This window comes from Trachymyrmex septentrionalis, unplaced genomic scaffold (assembly GCF_001594115.1).
Source record: "Trachymyrmex septentrionalis isolate Tsep2-gDNA-1 unplaced genomic scaffold, Tsep1.0 scaffold11, whole genome shotgun sequence".
NCBI classification, from domain to species: Eukaryota; Metazoa; Arthropoda; class Insecta; order Hymenoptera; family Formicidae; genus Trachymyrmex; species Trachymyrmex septentrionalis.
Genome location: NW_017304228.1, coordinates 284,191 through 295,559, shown reverse-complemented (window position 1 = coordinate 295,559; position 11,369 = coordinate 284,191). Strand labels below are relative to the sequence as shown.

The 11,369-nt window shown below is 31.6% G+C and overlaps 3 protein-coding genes across 3 annotated transcripts in view; 2 read left to right on the top strand and 1 right to left on the bottom strand.

Moving 5' to 3' along the window:
* LOC108750022 (proteasome-associated protein ECM29 homolog) overlaps window positions 1-2,210 on the top strand; it is a 10,343-nt gene extending 8,133 nt beyond the window's left edge. The window contains exons 22-28 of the mRNA XM_018489199.1: window positions 129-287; window positions 365-496; window positions 587-896; window positions 981-1,164; window positions 1,241-1,376; window positions 1,472-1,681; window positions 1,825-2,210. Coding sequence (XP_018344701.1) covers window positions 129-287; window positions 365-496; window positions 587-896; window positions 981-1,164; window positions 1,241-1,376; window positions 1,472-1,681; window positions 1,825-2,027 — 1,334 coding nt within the window. The 3' untranslated portion in view covers window positions 2,028-2,210. The remainder of the gene's footprint in view (window positions 1-128; window positions 288-364; window positions 497-586; window positions 897-980; window positions 1,165-1,240; window positions 1,377-1,471; window positions 1,682-1,824) is intronic.
* A 288-nt stretch (window positions 2,211-2,498) lies between these two features.
* On the bottom strand, window positions 2,499-7,171 carry LOC108750073 (protein penguin). The gene is made up of 4 exons (XM_018489301.1): window positions 6,967-7,171; window positions 5,414-5,549; window positions 3,517-5,349; window positions 2,499-3,047 (listed from the first exon to the last, which is right to left on the bottom strand). Exons 2-4 carry the CDS (start codon window positions 5,535-5,537, stop codon window positions 2,980-2,982), a joined length of 2,025 nt encoding a protein of 674 aa, XP_018344803.1. The 5' UTR covers window positions 5,538-5,549; window positions 6,967-7,171; the 3' UTR covers window positions 2,499-2,979.
* Window positions 7,172-7,263: 92 nt separating this feature from the next.
* Window positions 7,264-11,369, top strand: part of LOC108750052 (elongation of very long chain fatty acids protein AAEL008004-like) — a 60,716-nt gene continuing 56,610 nt past the window's right edge. Inside the window, exon 1 of the mRNA XM_018489270.1 lies at window positions 7,264-7,576. The gene's annotated coding sequence lies outside the window, so the exon portion shown is untranslated. The remainder of the gene's footprint in view (window positions 7,577-11,369) is intronic.

The window sequence follows — 11,369 nt, the reverse complement described above, 5'->3', positions numbered from 1 at the left end:
ATATATATATATATATATATATATATATCTAAATTATTCATAAAATATTTTTTATGTCAATTTTGTAATTATTTGATTTTCTTGGTGATATAAAAGTTAATTATATTATTTCATTATTTCACATTCAGCTAAGATACTATCTGCTTTGCTCAATGGTTTGTTGGATCGTAATACTGCTGTGAGAAAAAATAATGCGGTTACCATTGGACATATAGTAGGCTTCGCTAAAGATTCTAGTCTGGATAAATTATTTAATACCTTGAATACATGGTATTTGGAACGCGAAGGTACATTTAACAGTAACATTATGTGCTCTGTTATATGCGTCCTATTATTTTATTTTATGACAAAATGTAAATTACAGATGATGCAATAAGATTAGCGATCGGGCAAGCTTTGCAATCTATAAATAATTACAATCAGGAGAAATTAAAGAATTATCAAAAAATAGTTATTCCTCTTGCTTTCTTTGCAATGCACGCAGAAAAGGTACCAGGTATGTATATCAGTATTTATAATATGTTATTCTCTTCACAAGCATGCTTTGCACTTTATTCTTGTGTATTTTTACACATACTGTTATTAGGAAATGAAAACACTGTTGAATTATGGACTGATTTTTGGAACGAAATAACTCCCGGGACCGAAGCAGGAATTATGCAAAACCTGCCAGCAATAACCAATATTTTACATACAACTTTGGAATCAGCATCATGGACTACGAAAGTGCAAGCGGCAAATGCAGTTCATACCATTGCCTTAAAGTCAGGTCATAATATTGGTATAGATGACAGGAATACCTTATTAAAGATATTGATCAATGGTTTGCATGGTAGAACGTGGAATGGAAAGGAACGTCTATTGAACGCTCTCGCTATGTTAGCATGCAATAGCAAGTACGTAAGATACCAATTTGAAACTTTATGCTAAAAAGATTTAATTAATACTCGTTAAGTTTAATAGTTCGGATTTTATTACAGAGAAGCCTTAAATGCAGATACTGCGTTATTAGATACAATTGTAGTAACATTACATAGAGAAAGTAAGAAAGAGAACGCTGAGTATCGTCGACACGCGTTACAAGCGTTTGCTATGGTCTTGCATGAACTCGATATTGATAGGTTTACGGAAACATATGAAATTGTACAAGAAATACTGATTAAGGTAAGATGTGTTGATAGTAATATTATGAAGGAATAGTTGCAAACGTGAATATAATATTTATATACTTTGCATTTAGGTATCTGATAAAAATAACGACGACGAGGAGGACACTGCGGAAGAAAATAGGAAGAAAAAAGAAAATAACATAAAGTTGCAAGAAACAATTTACGAGGTACTTGGGAAAGCATGGCCTTCCACCAAAGAGACTCAAGGTTATAGAATTTGGATAAATTTTAATTAGTGACAAATATACATTTTTATAACATTCTGAACATATTTTTTTTTATAAATCGATTCGTGATTGTAGATAAATACTGCATAGAATTCGTGACTCACTGTCAGAAAGTACTGCCAAATAGTACAAGGTCTGTTCAAGTTACTATTTTGACAGCATTAAATCTCTTTGTGGATAGACTTGTCTTATTAAAAATAAACAAAACGGAAATGTCATTAAAAGATAAAAAACTATTAGATCACATAGGTGATAGTCTTAATAAAATATTATCATATTGTATAAGTAAGTATATACATTATAAATTATGCGATATAATTAAATGTATTAATTCTATTTAATATATGCTGCTCTATTAAAATAACTTAAGCGTTTGGGATTATTATAAGATAGTACTATTTTTAAATATCTTGTTTCTTCGCACACAGATATTTCGAAGTTCACCAAAATTAGAAAAGAAGCATTAAATATAGTTCTTTCGTTAGCAAGAAAAATGCGTGAGACACATAATGATGAACAACTTGATAAAATGACACGGCTTTTGAAAGAACTCTTACCCGATCTAACGAAGGATAACCAACCAGAAATACGGACCAGAGTAACTGATATTAAAGAAATGCTTAAAATTTAACTAGCACGTACATATATTAAGAATGTACATGGTATCCCAGCTCGAATTTATCCTTCGCACACGTCGATGTATATTGCATACTATCGTTGATGTTGGCGATCTCAATCTATAACAAAAGATTGATAACTATGGTTGCGTGTTTATTTAATATGTTAAATGTAGATGTGCCTAATTATAGTATTATATCCCTTAATAAAGTATAATTTAAAACAACTTGTTTGTAAAATTTTTTATTACGCCTTTATGTATTATATCTTAACAAAATAAATCTCGAAGAAGAGGTAATAAATCTAATCACTTTGTTGGTACTCTATTATACTGAAAAGAATCTTTTATTTATATTATACAAAATGCGAAGTCTATAAGTCATGTTCTGATATACAGTATTAAAAGTCTACAGAATATATATTTCATAACAAATAAATGATTTTTTTTCTTTTAAATAGGATTACCTAGGATCGACAACACGATATAAAAAACGATATATCAGTTTTATCTTATTTCCTTACATCCATGGAAAGAACAATTGTTGATCTAAAAATGTAGATGTCTCTCTTCTTATACTTTCCTCTTTAGCATCCTTTCCCTTCATTTCTGTATTACTGTTTTTTTTCATCGCTTTATAGTTTACTCGCATCAAACTAGGTCTAGGCGTTAATTTTGTTTTATTAATTGATGCCTATGATGCACAGGCATTTCATCACTTGTACACGACATGTTTTTTTCTTTTTTAGTGTTTGTTGTTACTAATTTTCTTTTTAGATATTTTACTCTTTCTTTTTTCCTTTTATAATACGAAGCTGAATTAGTTCTCCATCTTCGAGTTATTTTCTGTTGCTGAGGTGTCATCTCTGTAATACATTTCCTGATTCCTTTTGCCTTTTCATTTAAATATTTAAATATTTTCTTTTCTTGTTGTGCAGCCCACTTTGCAGGATCATTCTTTATTTTTTCATAACGTAGTCTCCATTAGTTCATAATTAAACATTAAAAGGATTATGAACTGATGAAGACTGCGAGCTGAAACGTTTTATGCATTATTATATCAGATTTATTATTTGATTAAATTGTTAAATACTTTAACAATTTAATTTAAACATCTTATTTGCTCGTCTCTTTTAAATTTTGTGTTATATTAAATTATATATTTTAAACAATATTTAGTGAATGTATTTTTTAATGCGTAAAATAAATTATAAACAAATTGCATACTATATGTAGATTATATGACAAAAAATAAAAAAACAATTATTTAAAGCAGAGAAATATAATTGATTGTAATTGGCAGGGATGTTGGACGATCTCTGTAGATTTATTTGTTTTTATCGAATTAAACTTTATTTAAAATCTAGAAAGTATGTAATTTGTAAATATATTGAAAGTATATAATTTGTAATCTCAAAGTATTATAATCATTTCTGGTAAAAATGGAACATTAAAAAAGGATTATGAATAATATACATTACTTTCAAATATCATATCTATTTACATTTATTTTCTGTCAATTTTTTTAACAATATCGATGCTCCAGCGCTGCGTTTGTTCTTGAGATTTTCTGTTAAAGGTTTTAATTTAACTAGTAATGTATTTATAGCAATTTCATTCTCTATGAGAAGAATTAATAAGAAACAAGCTCTATTAAATTTTATCCATTTTTCTAGTACTTTTGGCGTTAGGTGTGATATTAATATTTCTCCAAATGTAGATTCGTTCTTTTTCAGCAATTCTTTGTCATACTGAATAAGTTTCTTCAACATTATGTGTAATCCAGGATGTTCAACCACATCGTACTCGGTATCATTATCCTTGATTTTTGAATCTGCACTGCTAATAAACTTAGCAATCGATTCATACGCAAAATTCAATTTCTCTCCCGATCCCACTTTTAATATCGCCAAGGTAGTCATAGCTATGCTACTGTTGCATAACCATGTTGCTGTATTCGCGATTATAGCGTCAAAAAGCGGACCGCAAATTGCTTCAAGAAGTTCCTTTTCCCTAATATCGGCTGACTTCTTACTAGTGGAATTGTTATCACCTTGGCGTAAATATTCTACTACAACTGGCGAAAAATAAAGAGGTTTTCTCCTGGCCACGAGATATAATATGACATGTTTCCCATACTCATTCAGCGCAATGTTAATTAGATCCTCTTGTATTTCGGACAATATTATCTTCTGCATAAGAACGGTGTCATCTACGGAGTCAAAGAGCGCCAATAATGTCACGTGACCGTATTTGGACATACAAATCGCCTTTACATTTCCCTTGAGGGCTTTCATAATAATTTTCCTATCTTTGCTAGTACTATGCCATATACATTGCATAGCAACTCTCGCGCCCATTTTCGTTTGGGACAGAGTTATAATGTAAGATCGCAGCATAACTATTACCTCATTCCTATCTTCCATCGAACATATGCAGAGGAATTCCCATAGAATTGTTTGCAGCAGAGTAGAATTAACAAAACCTTTGTTTAAAATTCTAATTAGATTTGCTTTTACGGCAGATAGTGTAGCCAGTTTCATATCTATCGCAGTTTTAAATATGTCCGACAATGATTTAACATTTTTGTCTTTTTCCAGTTTATACATGTCCCCATAAAATTCTTGCTTAAACTGTAGCTTCTCGAGACTTGTACACCAAGTAGAGTACGTGAGTTCTACAAGAGGAGCTGATACATTGTGACTCATTAATTTGATAATATTGCCGTAAAATTCAGAAATAATCCCACGCCTGATTTCTTGCGAGCCACGCTTTAAAATGGCTTTTACGCAATTTTTCGCGTATTTAGACTGTAACATCTCCACGATGAATGGCTTTATCTCTTGAGATATAGCTTGCAGAACATGTGCCTCGCAATTTTTGATGATACACTGAACTACTCTGGACATATCGTGTGTAAATATCACTTTGTTGTAATGGTTTTTCAGCATATTGTGCAACGTCTGAGTTAATGTTACACGATCGACAGACTTGCAATCAGATCTACGCAACTTCTCATTGATCTGCTTAGCTCGAATGATTTTGTCATATACTGCATCATTATTTAATCTTTTAGCTTTCCGTTTCTCTCTAAGTTCCTTTTTCTCCTTCTTCAGTTGAAGCCAATCGGTTTTCTTGATGGTCTTATTATTTTTCAATTTTTTCAGATTTTCTTTTTCTAAGTTCTTCTGGTCTTCAGATTTTTGTCCAAGCTGTTTTCTTTCCTTTTTCAATTTGAGCAACTTTATTTTCTCAATTGCATTATCCTTCCCCACTTTTGCTACTTTTGTATTCTTTCTTTTTGAATTCTTTGTTAAAGACAGTTTTACATTTTTATCTGAAAAATATTTTTTATTTTTACACGTGACTATTTCTGCACCAATTTTCTTTTTCATTCTTACCTGTAAATTTATTATCCAGAGATTTTTCAAATGTCACTTTCTTTCTCTTTTTATTATTTTCTGCATCAATATTACTTTCTGCTTTCAGGTCATCAGCGTCCAAATTCTCTGCTGATCGCTTCATCTTTGACTGAATCTATTAAAAAATCATCAATATAAGGATCAAAGTAGACGCCAAATCTTCAAACTGCATGTACCATTTTTCACATATGTTAAAAAAAATACAAAAAAATTTCACAAAAGTATTAATTTTTATTATTAAGTCTGTTTTTTTAGTTGAATTAATAAGAACAGTATACACTTTTGGAATTTAAAGTAAAATATAATATACATATATTTAGTATTTATTAAAGAGAGAAAGAAAGTTCTAATATCGAATTCAGTCACTTGCATTACACTAGATGGACTTGGTACATTCCAAAAGTTGCTATACATAAAATTAACAAAATTAAGAGCATAGAAATAATTTAAACCATTAATTATCCCATAATGCCACGTTATTTAACAAAGTATATATATATACATCATTGTTAACATTGAGTATATTATGAATTATGCCATTTAAATATTTATATAAAGCAGTCTTTAATGTCCCAGCAAACGAGAATGGATTGAAATGGATTCAGATTTTTAGAAATATGGATTCATGATGTTAAAATGAATCCTTTTAAATCCTGAATGCATTTTTATCCATTTATAGGAATAGCATGGAGTATATCTCTATGTTTTTCAATCTAAAAATATTATAGTATTTTGTGTACATTGTGAATATTGCTTAATTTAAAATTCTGAACAGGAAATGTAGTTTTTTAATCCAGTTGAATCTAAAAATAATATCGGCCATTTCTGTACATCGTGAATACTGCTTAATTAAAAATTCTGAATAGAAAATGTAGTTTTCTAATTTAAGTTGAATATAAAAAAAAGTTTTTCTTTTAAAATGACTATGAATATTATTCAATTCAAAATTATAAGTAGAAAATCCATCGTTTAATTTAAAAATGCATTATGAATGCTATTTTATTCTCAGAAATATGAATAAGAAATTTTTAATTTCAATTCAACTGAATTAAAAAAAAGTTGTACCGTAAAAATATATCATGAAAATTCTCCTTCATTTAATAGTTAAACATAAAAAAAACTACGTAAATATGTACAAAATAAATGTTACTTATATAAATTCCTTATTTTTAATTAATAAATTAATTGCTTTTATGTATATTTTATATTAACAGTTTATATTAACATTAAGTAATTTCAAATAATTACTACTTTAATTCATTTAAATTATTTTATATATATATATATAAATATTTATATGGAATCCAATCCATCTTTATGGATTTAAAATACGGATTCGGATGGATTGAAAATTGCTAATCCATTTCAATTTATTTTCGTTTGCTGGGGTGCACTAATATACTGGATGCACAGCTAATTCAGTGTAACGATCAAAATCATAAACAAACAATCTAATATAAGAATAAAAACTAGACTTTTGTCTTTAAGAGTATAATAAACATTATCATAATTTCAATCTAATCTCATATAACCTCAAAGAGAGATTGAGGGCGCAAATCCAGTAACCGATGGAAACAACATCAATCTAATTTCAACGTGGAGTGTTTTCCAGTTTTAAACTTATGAAAAATCTTCTTTTTACTCTTATATATATCCACTTTTTACTATGATAATATCAATTCCAAATACTGCCAAATACTCCAGCACAAAATCAATTTTACCTATATCACCACGTGGTTTGCTTTCCGTTGCGCGTGCGCAATTCGCATTTTGGTGATTGGTCCGGCGAGTATCGATTGTCATTTTGATACCTCGAGAATCGCTATTCGATAAATCACGTAATCGCGAGTATCGCGATCAGTCACAAAATGCCCTATGCATATTCGAGTCGCTTCGTGTTCTCGCGCGATCGTTGCTTGAAAGCGAATTTCGCGGGTGAAAAAATTACTCTTGTGTCGCACATTGGATTCGCTCGCCTGGAAACTCATCCGCACGCGATTCTACGTTAATCTCGCAAGTCCGGCGCTTCATCTTTCGCTCAGAATCGGATCGGAACCCTCATTGCAGATCTCACATCAATTATCCGTTTGAAATACGCCGAAAGTGCAACTTATGCACGAGCATCGTTTGTATCGTTGTCAAGTATGTATATGTCGTGTTGTAATCAATGCTATATTTGATTAATATATATCAAGATTTAAATATCTCAATTTAAAAACAACGATACTCCATTCTTTTTTTTTATATCTTTGTAACGTCAAAGACGCGTGACAGATGTCATGCTACGCGACAGATCGTGAACAGATAATGGAAAAGGCGAGGAAATATAAAGAGCATTGAAATTTAAATTATTGAATTTTAATTAGAATTTGAATGCACTTTATAGAATATTAATTTGCCATATTTTCATTGATTATATTTCAACGCGACCGGTGAATATATGACAAGTTAATTTTCTATTTAGAGAAATTCAAAATTTAATTATCCAATGCCTATATTAATAAGATTGGTTTATACATTTAGATATCCAAGGAGGACAAGATCAATTATATTAAAGAATTTTACAACAGTTGCAAAGTCATGCAAAGCTGCTTCCTCCGCTAAACGTAGCCAATAATTTAAATTTGCATACTTGTATTTCTGCGGCATTTGCGACATCGCTATAGCTTCACACATTAGAGTGATATACTATAATTGCCTGTAATAATAGATAGAGTCTGGTCACGAGATGACAAACTTTTGATTAGCCTATCGTTTTTCGTTAACTTCAGTAAGTGGAATGAGTAAAATAATATAGTCTAAAAGTTACAGATTGAAATAGTATACAGGATTAATTTTAATTCTAACATGCAAATACTTTAAAAATAATGAAATTTTAATGCAAAGAGATAATGCAAAAGACATTCCAAATACAAGTTGTACAATACAGAAAGAGATGTACAATGGTGATGTATATTACTATACTTTTATCTGAGTTATATTCTAAAATGTTCCTCTCCGAGGAAAATGTTATCTGATACACGTTACGTGTACTATATCTCTCCTATAAGTAAAATTTTCCTTAGAGAGAACGTTTTGGAATGCACCCAAGCAGAACAACAAGTGATCATTATGTCAAAATCATTCCAAGATGATCATTAAAAGTCATTTTTCGATTCATTTTAACATCATTTTGACGTTATCGTGACTTGTAGTTCTGCTTGGATAGTTTGGAAAGTTTTTCAGTAAAATTGCATATTTCCGAAATATTTGCCTGTTAAGATTAAAATGAATCTACTTGTATAAAAAGAAAAAGTATTACAGTATATATTATACTATTCTATCTCTTTCTATGACTTTCGTTTTGACGAAATCATTCTGGCCAGATTCTATAACATGAGGGAGGTACGCTCTTTTGGCGCTCGTAGTGCTAATGAGTATCATTTATCTTCATTTAATATTAGATGAACACAATTAGAAAACAAGGATAAAATAATTCCAAGAGCACTGTTAGCAGCAAACGAAACGTAGCCAGGGTCGTCTACTTCGTATCGGTTTTTAGCTCCGCCCCTGGTTGGGCGACGAAGGGAGGAACGCGCGCGCGGGAAGCCGCGTCAGATTCCCGAGACAGCCGCCCGAGCTGCTTTGAGCAGGGCGGGAGCGGTTCGCAGCTGGTCTCGTGCCGCGCCTTAGTGTATATTTTTAACCCAGATCCGATTCGCGTTTATCCCGTGTGAAACGATCAAGTCACGCACACACACACACACCGGTCCGCGAGTGCTCGCGAGCGAGAGTGTGCCGATAATTTGTAGCATCGCGCTGCATCGAGGAAAATCGGCGCGGAGCAAAGTCGATCGATCACGCAACGGGAAGACGAAAGGGAGAGAAAGAGTGAGAAGAAAAGTGGAAGGGGGAGAGAGAGAGAGACAGAGGGAACGGCGCGTAACCGGCGCAACAGGTGAGAAAACGTGGCGGCGTGGCGGCTGCGTCAGCTGATCGCGCCGCTACGCCGGAAGGCGAGTGAAGGAGCGGCTCGTCTGACTACTTTGGCTTGTATTTACCCACTTCCCGATATTCGGGAAGCTATATTTGTACCGTTACCAACGAAGATCGCGCTATGTGGACGTGACCGTTCACCATCGCTTCGCGCCGGATCGCGTTTCTGCTCGCGAGAGGCGGCGCGCGTTCAGAATTCCGCGCGCGATAATTTTTTTTCCTGTCACATAGTTGCGCTCCGCAGATGCTTTTTTGCTTCGAGATAAATTCAGAGATAAGTCTCGTAGCGTAATTCGAGCGCTGTTAGATATCAAAGGAGCAATGGCAACCCAATCTCTTGAGTAAATAACATTTTGTTATTATCTTCCATATCAAAATCTCTGGCGAATTCGATTGGAAGCACTAGTTCGTACTGGTGCATATTAAAGCCGTTGTACACTGATTTAATTTGAGTATAAAAGTGAAATGCAAATATTTCAAATTATAATACATATTTTACCTAATAGGTAAAATGAAATGTACTGAGTGTTTCAGGATTTAATTCTTATGTTTATGATTCAATTTTTATGTTTAAACATACCTTGATGTTATTTTGTGTACGACGACTTTAATGTGCACTAGTGCACACTGAATGCGTTCAATTAAATTCGCTATAAATTAAGCCATTTCTGTAGTTGTGCTCCACAGTCTTGATAAGAAGCCTTAAATCATAAGTCGAAAGAAATTAAGGGCCGTAGCAGAAAAGCTGACTTATAATCTTAAGACAGTGTTTTATGACTTAAGTATTTTGTGTGTGTGTGTGTGTTTTCAGAGTAAAGCGTCGTCTACAATAAAGAGATGTCGGGAGTAAGCTGATTTTCCGGCCCAACCAGAAATGGTTGATTGATCAACCTCAAATCGACGCTGATTCAACGTCGATCAACAGCCTCTACTGCTACTGTTCATTGTAGACGACGCTTTATATCTTTAGTAACGCACAAAAATTTATGACTTATATTTTAAAGGCATCTCGTATTTATACACTTTTAAGACATAAGTTATAAGATAGTTCTTGTGCTAGAGACATAAGACTTAAGTCATAAGACATTGTCTTAAGATTATAAGTCAACTTTCCGTTAAAGTTCTAAGTGACAATAATTTCTATCTTTAAACTGTTTTTGTGCAGTCTTTAGGCTTTAATCGTTAGATTAATCGAATTGAATAAAACTCAATTCTTACAGCCTAAAAGCATGTTTTGTGGCAGATATATCGTCACTTAGAACTTATAGATTTACGGCTTACGATCTCTTAAAGCAAGGTTATGGACTTACTCTTAGTGAACAACGTTTATATTAACGTACGTACTTAATAATAAACTAAATAAATTTAAAAATATTTTATTTAAATTATTTAATCATAACGGCGTAAACAAAATTTGCACAAAATACGAGATGGAATTTCCCGTTTTGTATTATTTAAAACGATGAAGAACTTTATATTTGATTTTATTTACTAACTATGTGAACTTTTTCTTTCTTCATTCCGGTATAATGATGCATTATATATAAAATTGGAGTAATACAAATTATACACGAAAAATTTTAATTCGTGTGTAACTCAAAAGTGTAACTCAACCCCTAAATTTTAAATTATAACACAATTATTCATAATAAATAAGCGTTAAGTTATCAAATTTATCTTGATCGTATTTATTGATATAATAAGTATATCTAAATCTTCATAATGTAAATGTATTCCTCGATGTATTCATAACATAGGTAATCTATGAATCTAATAATGATTAATACGAGTACAATTGCTTATTAAGTGAACAAGTAAATTAATTAATTATCACTTTTATTATCTTTCTTGTCATTTTCATTAAACATTTTATTATAAATAATAATTTTTGAATACATATATTAACACAGAGCAGATCTGCTTTTACACGAATGTGCTTTTGATTGGATGTTATCTATAA